The sequence below is a fragment of the Convolutriloba macropyga genome, chromosome 3 (assembly GCF_964194025.1).
Source record: "Convolutriloba macropyga chromosome 3, txConMacr16.3, whole genome shotgun sequence".
Taxonomy (NCBI): Eukaryota; Metazoa; Xenacoelomorpha; order Acoela; family Convolutidae; genus Convolutriloba; species Convolutriloba macropyga.
In genome coordinates this window covers 72,236,499-72,257,853 of record NC_134470.1, presented here as the reverse complement: position 1 = coordinate 72,257,853, position 21,355 = coordinate 72,236,499, and the positions used below count along the sequence as shown (strand labels likewise).

The following is a 21,355-nucleotide window of genomic DNA, read 5'->3' as shown; positions in this document are numbered from 1 at the left end:
ACATACAAAGAATTAAGAGTTTCGTATGTTCTCAGGCTGCTCTTAGTTCTTCAATTGCGAATGCTCACTTTTCATGTGTATTTAGACTGCGGATCTAGACTGTATCTCGACAAAGTATCAGATTCAGAAAAAGTCCCCGATCATGTTCGATTGTGCAGTGACTCACTTTAATCAGCGCTGTGTCAAATCTAATTGACAGGTTTTAATCAAAGTCTACAACTAGCAACGCCATATGATTAACAATTATCCAACAGAATAACAGGATTAGTTTTTTGTCAAAAAGGCCACAACCGACGTCTCTTTGATTTTTGAGCGAGACAAAGAGAGTGTTTAAAATGTAAAAATGAATTAAGCAAATTTAAAAAATGAAAAACTAAGAATATATCCAAAGGTTTTTTCTATTCTCCTCGAAATTAAAAAAAAAAACAAGTTTTTTAACAGTAAACATTTTTCAAATGCAGTGTTCCTGAGGTTTCAGTAAAACTACCGCTGATTAGCAGCTCAAAATTATTTTAGTCAGGATCATTTGGAAACATTAATTCCAATCAAAAATACCACTTTAGAGAGTTCCAATTGTAATTTGTCAAAATAATGACTTTTTTAAACACTTGAGACAACTTCGATAAAGATTGAACCAAAATAACATCAGAGCCAATATTCAAACTTATTTTTCTAAAAAACAACTATTAATATAAATGTCGCAGTAAAAATCAAACAAACTGCTGGTCCAACTCTAAATGAAATTCATGTGGAATTAGTTTTGCGATCTATAGAAGTCAGGGTGTGCAAATTTTCAAACCATCCGTACCTTCCATGAATACCTACAAAAATGCTAAAGAGTGGACAGGGTACAATTAGCTATAGAGTTTCAAATTTAATTCATCTCATAACAATTCTGTATCTTTAAAAATCAGATTCGCTATTAACTTAAATGAATTGGCCTAACAAATAAGACAAATTAAGATTTGCTGTCTTGGGCAACTAGGTTTTTTTTACATCAAATTATAACATAATGGTAGCTGTGTCAGTTAACTTTGAAACATAATTTGGTATTTGTTTTGTCCTGGATGCAACATAACTGAACGAAAACGTGGCAGAAGTTTGGATGAACTAATGGTTTCTATGTTTAAGAGACATTCAACAAAATTAGTTATCAGTATCAGAAACTTGCCAGAAAAATTATTCCGTTGAATAATGGCTTCTGGTCTGAAATAGAGTATTTTAGTCACTTAAACTTTCTTGAACTTGATATTGCTTTAAAATTGAGTCCCTATGGAGGACTAACTAGATCTGAAAACTTGTCGCTAGACAAGTATTCCAAGCCTTAAAAAAACTTTACGCTAGTACCCAATTCTGCGCAACGCCTGTGTGTTAACACAAGTGCTGTATGATAAAAAAAAATGAGGTACTCTTACAAGCTTCCTCACAAAATTAGCGTCAAACTTTTTCTACAGATTAGCCTTTATTTCAAATGTAAACAATGGGAAATTTTTTGTCGCACAAAAACTATTCAATAAAACGACAAAAACAATTGTGACCAATAATCAATTTCTCCAGAGAAGAGTCATTTTAATTTACACAGAATGGGTTTTGCTCTTTACGCAGCTAGTGCATAACATTCTATAGTGGAAACAAAAAATAAATGTCAGGTTTTCATTGCAATGATTCCCTCGGAAACTGATTCTGATGCCCAAACAAACATCTGTTAAACATTTTGGTTCGCACAGTCCAGCACTACTTGATAAACCTTAAAAAGGGAGTCATAGGGGAGATAGTGCTGAAAATTTTGTACCACGAAAATGAAAGCTTTTTTATTCATATTACAGTAAGCTTGACTGCCACAAATTAAGTTTTTAAAGGCAAATTGATAACAAAATCAAATTCAGTGTTTTGCTAAAATTTAAGACAGCCCTTTTTGTAAGGTATCATTTTGCTTGAGCAGGAGGAAATCAGCAGTTGATCAATTAGACATCGTTGTTGTCAAGGAACTTTACTCTGAAAGTCAAAGAAGCGCTAAATCATGGTATTTTCTTTAAAAAAACCTGTCGACCACGTTCTCAGGATGCATTTCTCTTTCAAAAACCTGAAAGTTGAATTTTGATAACCCTTTGTGTAGTCAAAATTACTAATGCTGAGTTCAGATATGAAGAGAATTCCTTTTTTGTTTTGATTCTATCAATCCTAGTCAATGTAACTATGTCCTGCCGGACCCAAATTAAATACAAAAAATATTTCTTGAGGCTTCATGTCCTTATTGGTTTTTACGACCCCATAAACGGATCAAATGGTAAAAATAGATGGGTTTGCGAGCATCAACGCGCACTTCGAACTGATTTATTATTGGTTTATTTCAGATCACTTTTTCTGCATTAAATTATGCATATCAGTTAAGTGATATATCCTACTTAAAAGACATTTTTTAAAAATGATAACACTTGAAAACAAGGAAAAAATTGGGTAGAAAAAAGTGGGGTACTCGCGTATTACATCAAAAGAAATGAAAAAGAAGCCAAGATAGACAAAATAAAAAACAGTTTAAAAAATCTAAACTTGACTCGAACGGCCGGCCTTCGAATAGAAACGTCGGAGCAGTAAATACAATCAAATTTGTGCTCTAACACGTTGTGTTAGCCTAAAACATGACTTTCTTTTGCGAAATTTGTTTTCGAAAGCTTTATACGTGTTTGGCACCTCAAATATTTACTAAAGCAGAAAAATCAGTAGGTACTGACTGATATTCAGTTTTTTAAAAATTAATTTGTAATTCTCGGGATTTTATTAAACTATCTACCAATAAGTTTGTCCCTCAATTTGTGAAAATGTTGTTAACTTGCTTCCCTGAAAACAATGGTAGGTGCCATTTTATATGTCATGCTAAAGAAGCTGTTTAGTAAATAATGGCATGAGACAGTGTAGTGATTGATATAACGCCACTTTTGTGAACGCGAACAGAATTACAGATTAGAAAGTGAGTTGCAAGAATAAAAGAAATAAGTTTGAGAAATATAAAAATAATAGGTTTTTGAAGGTTGAGAGCAAAAATTTGTACCTCTGAATTGCTGCAAACTGAATCAGTACAACAAAAACGGCTACAAAAATCATTTTCCAGTAATTTTCAGCTATTGTTTCCTTTAACGATGTCAAAAAGTTGAAATCTTCGAGCTTTAAATGAATGGTACATTTAGTTTTAGAGGGAACAATAGATATAATTTCTAAGGCTGGTGATATATTGATCTGAGAGCAACCTAATTTGAGTGATGAAAATTTCTTTTTTTAAGAGACTGTAATTGCTTTCAGAAATCCGACAGTTCTGTTTTGATGAGCGGCTATAGCATCCGATTCTTATTGATGAGATGCTATCTCAAGAAACTTTGAAAGTAAATGGCAGACTTTTATTACGAAAGGCTGAATAAATGAAAAAAAAACTTATGAAAGCTTTCATTGATATGACACTTATATGAAAACCATTCAGCATGTGAATTCTTTTTCCAGGTACAATTGTTACGCTGATACATAAATACTGAGAAGAGTGGTTTTACATTACAAGCGCCCCGGTTTGTGCTCAGTTTTAATCTACTTTCTGCTTTCATCAAGTTCATTCGCAAGGCAGGAAGCGGTCCGCCTTGCGGTCACAATTACGAAATCAGATTTCCATTCCAAAGTCCAACGAGGGTTTGGACAATGACCTGGTTGAACCACCTTCCCTTTCCCTCTGATTAGAGTATCGTATTCAAAAGCTGCCATCAGAACGAGTTAACACAATTCTAAAAGTGTGGAGGGTATCAATATTCCCCATTGAGTCACAAAATAGAGATCAAATGACTACTCAAAATATTATTGGAGAACATGAGAATGGAAATGCTCTCCACTTAGAGGAATTTTTAGAATCCAACTACTTCAGCCGTTTGTTGCATTTTTGTTGTCATATCATTCCATGAGTGGCGGCCGACAACAAAACACAATGGAATATTAATAGAAATTATTAAAACTTGTCCCAATATTTCAAAATTTATGAATAAATTAAAATTTACTCAGACCAAAACTAATAGCACTCGTGAGACAACTTTTTGCAAAAAACAAATAAGAATTTATGTTGGTACAAATGTTTCTCATGTGCGGATCAAAAGGTAAAAGTGGATGGGTTTGCGATCATCAACACGCACTTCGAACTGGGTTATTGATGATGGTGCATTTCAGATCTTTTTCTACATTAAATTGAGTTATATCAGTATCTCCTATTTAAATGACATTTTCAAAATGAGTACACATGAAAACATGGAAAAATAGGTAGAAAATTGTGGGTACTCGCGTATTACATCAAAAAACAGAACAAAGCGGACAGAAATGAAAACAGAAGCCAAGATACACCGAAAACAATGATACCCTAAATGAAAAAAAAAGTTTATAAAATTGAAATTTGGCTCTAAAAGCCGGCCCTCAAAGAAACTTCGAAGCAGTAAAAAGAGTGAAATTTCTGCTCAAACACGTTAACTTGCTTCCCTGAAAACAATGGTAGATGCTATTTTATACATCATGCTAAAGAGCTGTTTAGTAATGCTGATTGATATCTATAACGCCACTTTAGTGAACGCGAACAGATTTACAGTTTAGAGAGTGAGTTTCAAGAATAAAAGAAATAAGTTTCAGAAATTTGAAATTAATAAGCTTTTGATGTTTGAGTGCAAAAGTTGTTCCTCTGATTTGAGGCAAACTGCATCATTATAACAAAAACGGCTACAAAAATCATTTTCCAATAATTTTCAACTATTGTCTCCTTTAACGATGGCAAAAAGTTGAAAACTTCGAGCTTTAAATGAATGGTACATGTAGTTTTAGAGGGAACAATAGATATAATTTCTAAGGCTGGTGATATATTGATCTGAGAGCAACCTAATTTCAGTGATGAAAAATTCTCTTTTTTACGAGATTGTAATTGCTTTCAGAAACCTGACAGTTCTGTTTTTGATGAGCGGCTATAGTATCCGATTCTTATTGATATGCTCTCTCAAGAAACTTTAAAACTAAATGTTAGACTTTCATTACGAAAGGCTGAATAAATGAAAGAAAAGCTTATGAAAGCTTTCATTGATATGATACGTATATGAAAATCATTCAGCATGTGAAATCATTTTCCAGGTATAAATGTTACGCTGATAAAAAAAACTGAGAAAATTGGTTTGGCATTACAAGCGCCCCGGTTTGAGCTCAGTTTTAATTTATTTTCTGCTTTCAACAAGTTCATTCGCAAGGCAGGAAGGGGTTTTATAAACCAACTTCTGAAACAATTTGTTGCACTTTTGTTGTCATTTATTTCCTTCAGTGGCTCCCGACAACAAGACATAATCGAAACACATAAGAACTAATAAAGTTTTTCCCAATAATGCAAAATTTATGAGTAAACTAAGATTTACTCAGACAAGAAGTAATAGCAAATTGCTACGATTCTGATAAGACTTTGGAAAGAACTTTAGAAATCTTAAACAATGTATAATAGTGTTCAGTTAATAAAAAAATTAGATGAGAAATTTGCAACAAGTTTCAAATTGCAAAGAAATCATTTTGTTTTGCAATTATTTTATGTGTACACAAACTTTTAAAAATGTCATCACACTTTTAGATGAATAAAATGTAAAAACCAAATCGCAACTAATTGAAAATTTGAGAAACAAAAACCAACCATTTTTTAGAAAATTAATCTTAGCTTAGCACTTTAGTTATGAAACAGTAGTTGTGCTTTCGAATCTAGTCAGGGCATCTTAGGGAAAAAACAGAAAAAATTCAGAGGCCGTAAAATCTATTTTTATACACAAAATATAATGTTTTTTTGAGTTACTCAAAAAAGCAAGAAAATCAAAATATGATTACTTGAGAATGCGTCAACAAAAAAAGAGACATGTGAACATTTCTTTTCTAATAGTTTTTCTCGATAAATTTCTTTCATTCTTCTCTCTAATTTAAAAATGACTCACAAAATATGTATTTTTTGCATTGTTCTACCCTGCATTTAAGTTGCTTTTTACTTTGCACTAGAGTCAATAAAGCACATTCATACTTGAACACACTACCAACTGCCAGAGACTACTTTGTTTTTTTCTAATGTCAGCCGTAGCGTTTTCAAAAGTCAGACTTTTTGAGGTGTATGAATGTGTGATTCATAACTTTGAACACAAAAATAGATTAGTTTTTGCCAATTTTTGTTAAAATTGTCAAAACTTACGTTTTTGGAGCTTATTGGGCCAAACTCAAAAACTTATCATGAGACAGATTTTATGAATCAACTGAAAGTTTTCAAGGCAATAAAATTGAAAAATAAAGTCAAGAAAAAAGACTTAATATTTTACCATTTTTTTCAGTATTAACAGTTCTTGACGTTTTGCTTCAGTTTCTCTGTTTTGTAACAGCCATGTTATTGCTGACAAATAAATTTGTAACTTTGTAGTGCAATTCAGCAAGGAGTGCGTTCTTAAGAGATCATTTTCAAATAAATTTTTGAATTTGCAAATTTAAAATGTTTTTTGTCCGCGCTTGAAGGAGTCAAGATGAACTTTCTAAGGAGTTCAATTTCAGTACTAGTATTTTGTCAGGGAAAGAGGGGTAATCAGACATACGCAGGAGTCAAAGATTGAACACAGTGTTTTTTGATAATGAGTGACAAAAATATGTATTTGATCAGCCTTTACATTTAGTGTATATAGGCCGACCAACGCTGGGCTCGGACATGTAAACGTTGCATGTAAAGGAAGGCAAAAATATGTATTAGATCAGCCTTTATAATTAGTGAAAAAAGACCGACCAAAGCTTGGTTTGGACATGTACAGTAGGTTAAACAATGCTTCTACTTCATCTTTTGAGAAGTCGAAGCCTACTACAGTTTCTTCATAAAAAGGATTTTGGGCAACGTTACTGCTTCTGCTGGTGCTTGTAGGAGTACCTCAAATATATTTCCTTTCGCTAGTTGTGCCTCGGGATCTAGTCAGTGCATGTTAAGTTGCTTTATTCTTTGTACCTGTCAATAATGCGCATGGCAAAATCATAATATTACTTGAGAATGCTTCAACGGAAAAAAAGAGGCATGTGAACATTTCTTGTCTGATAGTCTTTTGCGATAAATTTCTTTGATGCTTCTCTCTAAATTAAAATTGACCAAAGCATTTGTATTTTTTGCATTGTTCCACCAGTTAAGTTGCTTTATCTTTTGTACCAGAGTCATAATGCACATGGAGTTTTGAAGGCTTTCTCAAGTAAAGTGAAAATTTGAGGAAAAATTGTCAACTTATTCTGAAGATGTTTAACACACCAACACAAACACCAAAACACAATGACACACAAGCGCGCGCACTCACACAAACGCACATCCACAAACCTACACAAACGCAAACTCACACACTGGAACAAACACTCACACACACAGGCACATGCACACATACGCACGCGCATACAAGCACACGCACACACACACACACACACACACACACACACACACACACACACACACACACACACACACAAACACACACAAACACACACAAACAATCGCACTCAAACTACGCACACAATCATTCATACTTGAACACACTACCAACTGACAGAAACCACTTCGTTGTTTTTCTATTGTCAGCTGTAGTTTTTTCGAAAGTCTTTTTGAGGTATACAAAAGTTATGGATCAACCCAGCCCACCCCCCTCTCCAACGTTTTGCAAAACCCAGTTACTGCACACGTGCCATAACATAGTAACTCATTGTAAATGGCACGTGGGTCTGTCGGTGCAGATAATATGCACCCCCCTCAGCTGTGGGTCACAAACGGAAAATATACAAAGCTATCATTACTTCAACCGGCAGGAGTAAGATTAAGTAGTGAACAGTTGATTTACAACGCCAATCACGTATGAACAAGATTAAAACTAGGAGCGAACGAAAATTGAACAAAAGTAGTGCTATGTACTCCGCTACCACACTTGCTAGACAAATCCAAATATTTTCTCATATAAATCAGTGAGTATCCTTCTAAAAGGCTCATTTTTGAGAGAAAAAAAATGCCGTTTCCATGTCTTCGTCGAACTTTAGATCAGAAAACTATAAAAGCACTTCATTTTTCTCAGTCGACAGAAAGTTCTCGCAAACTTTTGCAATATAATTGACGTCAATAAGTTTTGTAAATCTTTGGTAAATTGAATATCAGAAAGCAGTCACCAGTGTTATGGCCAACTCCTAGTCACTAATTGAGAAAATCACTTTCTTCTCATCACAAAAATGCGCAACTTGTATTAGTTTTAGGAGACGGGTACATATAATATCAACGAATTTTGCAGCTCTTTCTATTATTTTTTAGAAAGAAAATCAGAGAGCTTTTCAAGTGTTAAAGTAACTTGTCAAAAATTCTTCCTTACATTTGCGAGCCAAGAAACTGTTACTGCAAATTTTATTATTGCTAGGCGAGAGTATTTTTCTCGCATACGGTTATTTCTCTCTCTAATGAGTTGAGTAAGGAGCATCAATGATTCGTTTGATGTCATGCCTTAATTTGCGGTAAAAAACGGATTGTTTTGAAATTTGCCAGTAAGAAAACGTTCTTGCAACTTCAATTGTTATGGCATGACGGGTGTGTATTTTTCTTAAATATAATTTCCTTTTAATAAAATGAATAATAACAGAGAAAACTGTTTTCGGGTTCCCCTTCGTAGTTGCTATAACTTTTGGTTCCGTCTTCTTGACAATTAGTTTGAGGTAGTGTTATTGTATAATTCCGATTATTTTCTTAATCAATTTTGCTTCCTTGGAAGTTTTAATGTGAATGGGTAATATGAGGCATTCAAAAGTTACATTTGTTCGTAAAAATATCTCGTCAACAGACCAGTAATGGTTGCAAAATTTGGTTTTGCTTGACTTAATCATGCAGCTGAATTTGATTTGATTAATAATAGGTATTATATCTCTCAATCAAGTCAAATTCAGCTGTATGATACACTAAACTGCCACCAAAGATATTTGAAACGCCAATCGGTATATTATAGCTACATGCATCTTAAGATTTTCATGGATTCTCTGTTTCTCTTATCTAACATTCCTCGACACACATTTTGGCGTGCCTTGAATAAAACTTGCTAAGAAATACTTCAAATTGTGCTTAACAAACTAAATTACGTATCAAATTTTCGATAATAGCTTTTATGAAAATCAGTTTCAGGTGCCTTTGAAGAAGTAAGAGTGTGTGGTCTCTGACCAGAATCCTCTGTTCGGGTCTAATTTCTGTCTTCCGTCATTAGTGTGGAATAGAGATTTAAAACTGTTACTCTGCTTCATTTCTCGTGAATTCAATGGACCATCTGTTGCAGATAATTTGCTTTTCTTTTTACTAACAGCTGCTTGCATATCAGCTGCAGATTCAGGGCTCGGTTGTTTGCAAGGATCATCACTCGCTTTCTGAGCTGCGCGCTTTTTGTTCTCTTTCTTGATTGCATCGGAAGATAATTTGGCTTCTAGTCTGGATTGCATAAGTTTGAGGTCTTCGCCTTCGGCGTGAACAAGTATCACTTCTTCTGATTTGAACGGGACGTCACAGTTGGGACACTCTGAAAAGTTTGAAATTGCTTGGAAATTCAAATTTAGCAGATTGATAAATGCGGCAAGCATCGTTCTGCTAAATTTTAACAGAAAATCAACAAAAATAACAGTTAGTGGACATCGCTATTAGTTTACATCACTTACTCTACAATTAAATAACGTAATATGCATATTTTTTCATGCGAATAAACGCATCAAAACAAAAAGTACGTACTCGCCATTTGAAGTTGTCGGATCGCCCGTTCAGCCATGAGACACCCGCATGACCAGAGGAATGCGAACTTGTACACCCCATTCATCTCCATGCCCATAATAGGACAGCAGAATGGGAACACTGTGGCTGCAGTTGCGGCCTCGCTCTTCAATGCTTCCTTCGAGTTGCACTCGGGATTCTCGTGCACAGAGAGTGTCTTGATGTCCTTCAGAGATCTAATGTGGGCCAAATTGGGCAAAGAACCTGGAATAAAGAATAGTTCTCTTGCGAATAGTTGACCAAAAGCGTCACGGAAAACAAAAATTGACCCTGATAATGACATATTTGCAACTGCGTCGTGCTAGCGATACGATTATTTTCAAACACACAAAAAACCAAAGAGATCCATTGCGCAGCAAGCGACAACTCAGAAAGAAATGAATCTGAAACGTTCTATTCTTAATTCCATTCAAAACTTCAATAAAATACATCTAGGCCCTGAAAACCTTTCATCCAATTTCCCATTCTATCCCGACTAGGCAAGAACGGCAGAAAAATGCGAGAATTTCAATACAGCATTTTCAAATAACTTTCAGAGCAAAAATCTCTCAAAATGTAGAAACGTTGAGTCATGTTGCTCATTCCTCTACAAGCATATTGATTACTTTTATAAATATCGACCAAGCGTCAAAGGCAAAGTTCTCTAAGATATAGCTTAAATTGTCATTTAAAAAACAATACCTATTCAGAGAAATTTTCAATTAAAAGAGGCTGTCGCAGTTGCTGTATTTAAAAAGAATTGTTTCTAAAAGTTTGCCTCAAACAATTGTCTGGTGATTTGAATTATCCACAGCAGTCATAAAAAGCTCCAATTAAAGCAAGCAAAGCCATTTTGAGACTAAAGAAACTCACAAGTGACCAAAAACCTCTTGTGAGAGTGATAAATTCGTACACAATAAAAAACGAGATTGCGCTTATAACAAAGTCAAAGCACAATACAAAACATAACCGACTAACGTCGGGCGAATTGCTCTCAAACGACCAGCGAGCGGTTGAATCTATCAGCAGCTAGCCACGGTTTAATGAGGTCAGTTCTAGCTTGACTTGACTCAAAAACTTTTAGTTTTCTAGCCTTTTTAGTAAAAAAAAATCGAATAAAAAACTGATATTTTAAAAATTTGCAAAATATTGCAAAATTTTTTTAAAAGCTTCCAGATTTTGCAATGAATATGTTCAAAGCTTTTATGTCTCTGGAGTTATGTCAGGTAATCCATCTGAAAGACTTGAAAAGCTTCGTTGGCCAGTAATGATCGCTAAACTCAGAAAAGGACAAAAATATTCACAAAATTTGATAACAATCGCAAATTTTAACAAAATCTTGCAAAAATTCAAGATATTAAAATATTCAAAAACATTCCATTGTCTCAAGAGATTATCCATTATCCCTATTATAGCTTTAAATAGCTTCACTGGGTCATCGAGATCCATAAACTTGGAACATGATGAAAATTTTCCGAAAATTTGAAAATTAAATTTTATCAAAAATTGCTAAAACTGGAGTCATCGAAATATTGATAACCATTCCATGAACTCTAGAAACTATGGAATAGCTTATAATCAAGCCTTGGATAAGGTCCCTAGGACCCTGGTGCCGAAAAAAAATTAAAAAACATTCAAAAAGATTTTTAAAAAACTTGAAAAAATTGCAAATATTTTTTAAAAATTGCTGATAAAAAATCCTGAAAAACATTGCATTACATCTAGAAGCTATGCAGCAACCTATAACCAAACCCTAGAGGAGTTTATGTGGCTCTTGAGGCCGGAGAAACCTATATAATGATAAAAATTTTAAAAACTTGAAAAGAATGCAAGTTTTATTTTAAAAAATCGCTAAAATCTGTCATATAAAAAAAGAAAGCTATCCCACAAAACAAATATTATCAGTAACCTAATATCAAAACCTGAAGGACGTTTTCCGGCCCCTGCGTCTGTAAAGACGTGAATAATGAAAAATAAATGTCAAAAATTGAAACAATTTGCACGTTTTGTCAAAAAAAATGCTAGAAAATCGTGATTCTAAAATGTTGAAACCATGCCACTACCACAAAAAACTTTGCAGTAACCTATTAAAAAAACCCTAGACACGGTTCCTTGACACCTAGGGCTGAAAAACTCAAAAAATGACAAACATTTTCAAAAAGCCTAAAAAAATTGTGAGAATTAGTATAAAATTGCGTGTTTTTAGCGATCGGTTGTTCGAACGTAGCCACGGGGGGGGGGGGGGGGGGGGGGTGCACTGCGGGGGGGAGCTGATGGGGGAGGGAGGGGTGGGCAACAGTGAGATGGGGGGCAATAGTGGTGGGGGTGTCAACAGCGGGGGTGTCTTTAACCTCTAAGAACCGCTCTTCACACCATAAGTATAAGTCTCCAAAACAGTCTGAGCTGAAACAGGGTGTTTGGTAGATGTTTTGAGGGGTTGTGCGGTGTAGTTTAGATAATTAGGGGTGACTTATATAGGAACAAAAAATATCAAAATGACCTCTTCACCTTGAACATTACCAGCAGTTCCTATTTCTTACTATACATTACAAACGAAGCTACTGTTAAAGTTCAATGTTCGAAAACAGAAGTCAACAATTAAAAACGGAGTAAATGCTCGAACAGAAAGAAGTCATGAGAGAAGTCAAAATTCAAGTCAAGAACAAACTTGCTTTCTGCTAAAAAAACATAGCCTCAAGATTAGCAGTCTGAGACCTTAAGCACTCAAATAAAATGGCTTTCATTTCCTTTCGCTCACAATTGCTTTAAAAAAGATCAACACGTTTACAAAAATTGCTTTGAACTTCGTTCAAGACCAATTAAAAAACAGAAAACCATAACCTCTTTGAATCATAAAGACACACATTTACAATAATTGCTTTAAACTTCGTGCAAGAGCAATTAGACAATTGCTCCTCCCGCCATAAATTCGTCATTTCAGCAGTTTAGTGGATCCCATACTTAGAGATTGCCAACACAAAGCTCTTGCAGAATTGCTTACTTAATGCCCCGCGGTTAACCAGTTTACACCGTTTCTGAAGACAAAGTTACTAGTCCGGCAGATGAAAAAACCTCCAGATGAAAAATCACCAAGTAAAAAATGCATAAAAAGACCAGTATATCTAAAATATTTGCATTAAGTAGGTCGAAATATTCTGAATACAAACTTACCTCTGCTGTGTTTATCAAGAAGGAACTCCAAAATCTTGTCCTTATTATAAAGTCTCCCAAGCCGGCAGCCCACAATAGGTTTGTTCAGTGGCTCTTGTGACAGCGAACAATGCAACCACTTAGTCGTGCGCTCCATATCCTTGGAGATGTCTTTGCCTTTCTTCCCTTTGTTGAATCGGAGACAATCCCTCCTGTTGATAATGGTACCTCCATCTCCACCCATATTTTAACAATATCTCAATTTAATATCTGAAAACCAATCAGTGCATTATCAGAGCAACTAAGCAGGGTTGAAAACAATTCCAAACATTCCCGGTAATATTATTGAGACAATTTTTTCATCTAACGTAAATTGCAAAACCAGTTGCAAATATCAAAATTTACAAAACTCAGTTCATAAAAGGTAATGAGCTCAATCAATAATTGTAAAAATGTAGCAAAAACGGTTAGCAATGTTTGTTTTCAGTTCATTCACCCCCTTACCCTCCTCCATCACAGAACAGGGTGTCATTGTTATAGGTGCTCGTTTTGTACTACGCCATTTATTTTCAAACATGCTATAGGTTGTCCAATAACATACAGGGGGAGAGAAATAGAACGAGTTTCTTTATCAATCCAGTTCATTTTGAGTGGTTGTGACTCTAGCAACGCGAGCATCCACGTCAATACTTTTGAAAAAATGAAGCCATACAATTTGCTTATACGATAAATGATCACCAGGACCTTTCACTTCTAGCAAAATCAACTTTTTTCCCGGTCCATTCGTCTCAGTTGATTCTCCTCGGCTGCCCCATAACGTTAAATCAGGCACTCCTGAAATCGAGCAGTCGCTCAAAATTTTGTTGAATATTGCACAAAGTTGTGAAGGCTCGAAACTGTTCAACAATTCAATAACTTCTTCAATTCCTTTTTCGTGAGCGTCTAAGTTAACACAATCAGGAAATGCTTCTAAGTTTGATTTTACGAGTTCTTTCATCCGATCTCTGCTCTCGAGTTCTTCAAATCTCTCATCAATCAAATACTTCCTATTATCATAGAACTCAGACGACATCCAATCTAAGGGTCGAGATTGGTACTCGGAAAAATAAACATTACTAACAGCGGATGAGAAAACAATGTCAGCCATAACAGCAAAGAAAAGAGTCTCAAACAGCAACCCTTCTCTGTGTACTCCATACTTGAGGTTAAAATTATCTTTCGCATACTCCAACACGTACTCCTCGACCGTGCAGAGAGTCGTTGAACCGTCACGAGAGCCGTAAATAAATCTTGCTCGTTGTTCTCGCCTAACATGTGGAGAACTACGTGCAAAAATTTTCAACTCCAGAATTTTAACCATAGAAAATTTTCCCAAAATTTCGCAGCATTTTTCATTAATTCTTGAACATTCCCAGCACAGAGTCTTCTGTTTTTCTGCCGTTAAGTCGACTAAGTTTTCCTTTTCAGCCGCTTTGCTTTTCGTACCTTCTTTTTTGGCTCCCTTTTTAAGTAATTTATGTGCTCTTTCCGCGAGTGCCAATTGCGAAAACGGCAAAACATCAGCTTTCAAAGCAGCTTCAATGGTTAGTACACACTTGTTGCGATCAAATAAATGAGCATCATAAATCAGGGCTAATCTGTCGTATTGTTCTCCGAGCTTTCTGCGGCTCAATTTTTTACTGGCAATGATTTCCTCGATCAGTCTTGCAGAAACGGCGTATCCTTTTAGTTTGCAGTGACACTCAACTTCTAAGTATTTCAAACGCTGGACTAAGCTGCCGCATTGGTATCTTCTCAAATACTTTGGAATCTCAGGTTCACTGTTTTCAACATTTCCTTTAGATTCCAAGAACTTGTTGTACTTATTGATTGCACTTTTTATGACGCACAAGCATTTGCTGAAATCTTTTTCAACAACCATCAAATTGTCCAAATCGTTTATTACAGTGGAAAGATGCATGTACATTTGGAAAGCCTCCTCGAATTCAAATAACTTGATATCTCGATTAACTGTGATCAAAGGGTTCTTATTGGTGTTAAGTATACGATATACAATGTCAGAAGCACCGAACAAATCTGACCCAATTAAATTTGGAGTAAACATCGTGTAAACAAAAATAACAGTATTTAATGCGTCTATAAACCAATGCGACAGTCTGAAGCAGTCTTTGATGTAAACTGATGATAAATTTCTGATTTTTTCCTTCAACAATGATTTGGCGGAGAAGACACACTTTTGATTGCTAAGTTTGATCAAGTCTTCTTTCATGTTTCCTGCAGTTTTCTTAGGGATCTTAAGCTTTGAGGCAATGCTTGAAAGCTCTGGTGCTTTCAGCAAATCCACCAGTTCTTCTATTTCCATGTCACACACCGATGGCCGAACAATAACATTTCGAACAGCAAGCTCTGCTATCAAAACACCAACTTGATCACCGAACTCAGGGTACTTGAGTGCGCTTTCTCGTAACCAGATATGCTTCCTCAAAAACAATCGAATCGAAAGCTTCTGAGCATCACCAGAAGCATTAGTGAAGAATTCCAATTTCTGTTTTTGAGTACTCCTAATTAAACTGCCCTCGTATTCGTCTGTTAAGCAGTGAAAAACCATTACTTTGATTATGTTTGAATAATAAGGATTAGCGTTATGGTACGTATTTTGATCATCCTTCAAAATAACGGCCGGTTTTTCTTTTTCAAGTTTAACATTCACGTCCGCATTCTTCAACTCAGGCTTAATTTTTAAGGGAATTAGGGATTCGGGTAAAACTACTTTGCGTTTATTTGCAACAAATTCCCTCCGACTTCTTCCAATTGATCTTATTTGTTGAGAGGTAGGGACACTACTTGACGCTGATTGTTCTTCTTTGTCCTCATGTTCACTATCATCGCTACTGGTTATATCAATAATTTCCATAGCAGCTACTTCTGAAAATACGTAGAGGTATTAAAATGTGTTGGTCTTTAGTGGGCAGATTCTTTTTGTTTCCCCGAATGTACGTGGTACCTTTCTATATAAAAAGAAAGGGCTAGGAAAATTGGCCGACAGGGCGTTTAGCCGAAAAGGAAAAATTGAGAAATTTAGCCGACAGTTTTATCATAATTGGTAATAAAAGTCAATAATTGGTCCATAAATCAGTGGTTCGGTTGTGATAGAATCCTATCAAGTCCCACGGGCCGCTGAGGCATGGCCATGGCCCGCGAGGCATGGCCAGATGCGGTAAAATACTGTCCAACCACGGATAGACCTTCGTTACACTAGTTGCTATCAGCAAGCTGAAGCCGGTACTAAACACACGCGATGAATATAGGGGGAGGGAACTCACGCTAAAATATTAGTTCAAATCATAATTTTGACTAGATGAGAATACATAGGGCAAAAAACATTTTGTGCATGACAAAACGAAATTTGCAAAACCTCCACAAGAGGGATACTTCTGGTTAGGTCAAATTCGGAATAACCCTAAAAATACAAAACATGGCCAAAATCGAAAAATCCGGAATAGGAATGTATTTAAATAAATTGATAACAGATGTAAATATGAGTTGTAAATAGGCTAAATATTGTATATGGGGAAAAATTTTCGATTGATTTCGTAAAATAGTTTCTAGAATTGTTTTAATTGTCGTCTCAGACAAATGTAAATACATATTCATTTTATCCTTTAACAATTTGTAAAAACAGTTTTAACCTGACGATGAACGTAAAGTTCGAAAACGTTTGTTTTAAATATTGGAAGTAATTTTAAATCGACAAATTGGTTTCCTTTACATATTCATTTTATCTTTTAACAATTTGTAAAACAGTTTTAAACTGACGATGAACGTAAAGTTCGAAAACGTTTGTTTTAAATATTGGAAGTTATTTTTATTAGACAAATTGGTTTCCTTTAAAAAAAAACTACGGTATATCTGTCCGCTTACAAAATAGTGTTTTAAATTGGCCAATCACAGCTTCAGAATAAATTTTATTGCTCATTTTACTTAAATTGTTGGCTAAATTTCTCATTTTTTGGTTGTCGGCTAAACCCCCTGTTGGCCAATACGGCTGCCACCAAAAAGAAAGGATCCATTCTGTTTCGCTCCCTCCCCAACTTAGTGGGCATATAACTTTTATGCACACTCCGCCAGACGCGAGTTCTAATTTTACATAGTGACGTGCAATCACAATAGGTAATGGGGGACAGAATAAATCAAGCACAAATTGAGGGTCTTTCAATCTGTAGCACTAAATACTGTATATTTATGGTAATTCATAAGCGAAGGGTAGGGGCTCTACTGGGAAAGACCCCAATTTGTCTTGTCTTTCCAATTGACAATCGCTCTTCCCCCTTTTAGACCAGAAAAATTGGTAACACTAATTGCAATCAATTGAAAAGGGAAAATGATTTAAAAAAATTATAACTTATATAGTTAGACACTATATCTTACATTCAAACACATCTCTGTAGTGTAAGAATCAGCCAAATATTCCACTAGAAGTTCATTTTGAAGAAAAAAAGACAGTAGTATTAGTAGTAGTAGTAGGGATTTGGCCCTTCGGTGTCGTCAGGCGCGGAGACTGTGTCCCGTTTCTTTGACTTATGTTGGTTGTCTCTGGTTATATTATCGAGTATCTGTTGATAATTAAAATATATTTTAGGTCTTCGGATGTAGGTCTAGCAGTTATCCCAAAACAATAATAATTCTAACAATCAATTCTCTTCTTCATTCTTTCTAAATTTTCTCCTTCAACCATTCAAAATCTTTCTACTGCTTCAATTCTACAAATCCATTCCTTCTAATGGCAAGTTATCTACAACTAATTCATTCAATAATTCATACCTTTTCTCCACCAATAAGACTTAACCAAATCTAAATAGAAATGGCTTAACTTTAAACCCAATCAAAGTTTAGATATTACTCTGCGCTTCTTCAATACTAGAGATTATACTACTTAGCATTCAATCATAAAGCATTGATTCTTTGAAGCATTTAAACAATACCACATCAACAGGACGGCTTTTGGTATTATAGTTGGTATACTGCAGTTTTGCATGCAATGAGTATCCAATTTTAAGATATAAATTAATTAAAATGGGGTGTTTAGGTTTTGCGCAATTTGTTTACAAACAAGTTGCATGTTGTCTATATCTGCTGGAGCACTCGCTTGATTCGTCAGGTTGAAGTGTTGCATCAACTGTTGCTCAATCAAAACAATATTTTTGTTTGCAAATTTACTCATTGGATGTAGTTGTAGATACTGATAATCTGTAGCGGACACAACCAACATCGGCTTCGATTTAATTCTCTTTTCACCAACCACTGATGTAAGAACTCTAGCATATCGTTGACGATAACATTGGAGAACATATGTTAGTCAAAAATGCAATAGTAAGGAAATAAAAAAAGAACAAATTCCAAATTCCAATCGTTACTGACATTTTCATAGTTCCAGCTTCTCGAAATTTGTTCTGAATGCTTGGTCTCAAGTTTTTCATGTTGAGAATAATAGGTTCTGAATTCTCGTCTAATTTATCGAGTGATTTTCTGTGAATTTAGGCATCGTTACCATTTTTTTTAAATGTACTTGTTCGACAATTTGTCTGCGAGCTTCAGATGTTGATGAGAGGTGTGGTAGTTCCGCTAAATCTGGTAGCTTACTAAAGAGGTGCTGTAATGGATCAGCTAGTTTGATGTCAATCTTTTTTGCGCTTTCATTTTTGCAAGAAAACATATCCGCTCTCAATTCCATTGAGCTAGCCTCTATTTTTGGTCCGCATTTTAATTCTAATACACATACCTGACACCCAGGAAGTTTCGTTCGTTTAAGATGGTCCTTATGTTTCAAATCACTGAGAAAAAGATCGAAATTTTTACTGGATGATGTTATCAGCCCTTTACCATTACCAAGATTTTTCGCTTTTTCCTTAATCGGAACTTGGACCGTCAAGAATTTACAATTCTGTAATGCTGAGAACTGAATACCAATTAGTAGTGAACCAAGACACGCATTTTCTGTGGTTTCCAATGAGAATCCATTTATGCATACAGAAAAGCTACTGGAGCCCACCAAGTTGTCAATTTGTGGTTGTGAGAGTAATGCTATGCGGTTTGTAGATTCAGCTATTGCAATATAATTTGATTCCAATTCATATTGAGAGGCGTATCCATCTTCGCCTACGTTTGGCATTGGTACTGGAGTTGCTCTATAGTTGAGAGCTGTCGATCCAGATGCAAAGGGCACTGTCAGGGTGAAAATCATTCCTGAAATGACTACAGCTACATTTTTCAACATCTTTGTCTCGTAATATGTAAGGCTTTGGTTCAATGGAATAAAAAGTGTTAATCTATCTGTCTGTTGAACTTGAGTTAAAGCTACCTTTGAAGAATTTCATTAGCATTGATCGTGGTAGTAGAGACATCGGTATAACTTTGTTAACCATTGACACGACAGAATTCAGTAAATAGAGTTTGTAGGCGTAAACAGCGAATCTGTAGGCTTTAATTTCATTGTTAATTGCGAGCAGTGAAGCTGCTAAGTTTGTTTCCACTTGTAGCAGCTCGTCTCATGCGTAGAAATACTATATACATGCAATTAAGCGTCTCGTATTTTCATTTAGCAATTTAATAGCATTGTTTAAAATTATGCTTTGGTTTTTCTCGTACATGCAATGCCTGCCCCTGCTGATAAAGCAGTTAATGCTCCGAACGCTATTGAGCCAGCTCCTCTTTTGCTTCTGTAAGATGAGTAATTACTCACTGATGTTGTTGAACCCATTGTCTCAATTAGTTCATCTTGAAGTTCTCGTATGTCATTTTTGGCTGCTTGTAGTTGTTTTTCAACGTGTTTTGAAAACAATTCAAAATTCAGCGATGATTCATTCGTTGACATATTTGACAAGTCGCAATCGAACTTGTATTTGCTCCATGCTGTTGATAAAGTAGTTGTCAGATTGTTGATTTGCTCGTCAATTGTTTCATTAAGTTTTGGTAAAGGAACCAAAAATTGAACGTTGATAAACTTTTCAGCTAACAAAAGTTTTTGTTGGTAAACAAATTCTATGCCGTTGTTTTGCTATTCGCAATAACTCGATGAAATAGTTACTGTAACTATTAGACTAAGATATGGTAGCAAAACAATTTTGTGAGAATTTGACAGATTTTTGGTAGGATTTGGTTTTTATCCTTAGGTGACCAAGCTAAGAATAATTTGTACCTACTGAGTTTTCATCAATCCATTGTATTTGAAAATAATAGCTTCAAGCATTGAGACTCTCAAGAAAATATCAGCGGGCTCTGCTAAAAGCGTTTTTAGGTAACTAGGTTCTTCAAAAAATATATCATGCAGTAATAATTTTGTTTTAAAAACTCTAAGATTAATTTGTTGCATTTCTCATGCCGAAAGCCGTCTTGTTGAACTGTAGCGTGTAATTTTGTTGTTTCGTCGTAAATGTTTAATAGTTGCATTTTATTTTTGTTTTTGCAAATTTCTAAAAATAGTGGGGGGTCTAGACTAGACCCCACCTTTCAACATGTAACTTTTTGTTTAAATTTTGCATAATTTTAGCATTATTCTGATAACTGAAGTGAAATGTTTGTTTTTAGTATCTTCTGTTGTAACGTAATGTATGAAATAATTTAACTCATCACTAATGGTAATTATGTTTTCAGTTGAAACTTGTTTCGCTTCTTTGTGTTTCTCTTTGTGTTGGCTTCGGCCTGTAATGGGATCAATGTAGACGTTGAAACAAAAGTTTTGTGTTGCAAAGATGCAACCATTTTCTTGGAGTCTGGGGTGGTTGTCTTCACATCGGATAGTGTGGAGTATCCCTGCGTTTCAGAGGATTTGGAATCTTCTGTTATTCAGCATTGGTGGTTGTTCTCTCTGGCCTGTGTATTGTGGGTATGCTGCTGGCCGTGTTTAATTGCTGCTCTGTTGTTGTACTTTTGCTGAGTACCTCTGAAATTTAATTTTTCAGTGTAACTCAATTTCTAGAGATTCAAAGGTAAACAACTAAAACATTCTCCATTCGTAATGAAATGAGATGTAGTTTATATTTAAGATAAAACATGCCAAATACGCGAAATTTTTTGTTATCATTGTATGAGAAAATTGAATTATTTAAGAACAGCTTCTATAATGACTCCACTTTAATATCCATTGGCTGGAAACCTGTACCAATTATCAATGTTCAAGGTGGTTCAAATTGGGCTGATGTTATGGCGGAGTTCAACAATCAAAGGTTTAATTATATAATAAATAACAGCTGGATGAAGGTACCCGTTGATATAACAAACCATAATTTGTTCAAAATTCATAATAGCTTTATAGACGATGTTTAAAATATTAGTAATTTGAATCAATTTCGTGAAATTGTTAATAATTATTACACTCTGCCTTCAACTGTAACAAACAGTTGTCGTTAATCA

General features: G+C 35.1%; 3 protein-coding genes across 4 annotated transcripts in view; 1 reads left to right on the top strand and 2 right to left on the bottom strand.

The window, feature by feature from the left end:
• Positions 1 to 21,355, top strand: part of LOC142336435 (uncharacterized) — a 289,933-nt gene that overhangs the window by 132,831 nt on the left and 135,747 nt on the right. The gene's annotated exons all lie outside the window — the stretch shown is intronic.
• Positions 9,106 to 13,255, bottom strand: LOC142336432 (replication termination factor 2-like). The gene is made up of 3 exons (XM_075385264.1): positions 12,968 to 13,255; positions 9,779 to 10,021; positions 9,106 to 9,572 (listed from the first exon to the last, which is right to left on the bottom strand). Exons 1-3 carry the CDS (start codon positions 13,188 to 13,190, stop codon positions 9,184 to 9,186), a joined length of 855 nt encoding a protein of 284 aa, XP_075241379.1. The 5' UTR covers positions 13,191 to 13,255; the 3' UTR covers positions 9,106 to 9,183.
• On the bottom strand, positions 13,297 to 16,364 carry LOC142336431 (fanconi-associated nuclease 1-like). Its single transcript, XM_075385263.1, has one exon. It carries the CDS (start codon positions 15,858 to 15,860, stop codon positions 13,578 to 13,580), a length of 2,283 nt encoding a protein of 760 aa, XP_075241378.1. The 5' UTR covers positions 15,861 to 16,364; the 3' UTR covers positions 13,297 to 13,577.

Bases quoted from the DNA above. Each gene is read 5' to 3' on its own strand.
- LOC142336431 (XM_075385263.1), bottom strand. From the start codon at position 15,860: ATGGAAATTATTGATATAACCAGTAGCGATGATAGTGAACATGAGGAC.
- LOC142336432 (XM_075385264.1), bottom strand. From the start codon at position 13,190: ATGGGTGGAGATGGAGGTACCATTATCAACAGGAGGGATTGTCTCCGA. The intron at 10,022-12,967 runs GTAAGTTTGTAT...TCTTTATTCCAG, and splicing joins TCTTGATAAACACAGCAGAG to GTTCTTTGCCCAATTTGGCC. The intron at 9,573-9,778 runs GTACGTACTTTT...CAAACTTTTCAG, and splicing joins CCGACAACTTCAAATGGCGA to AGTGTCCCAACTGTGACGTC.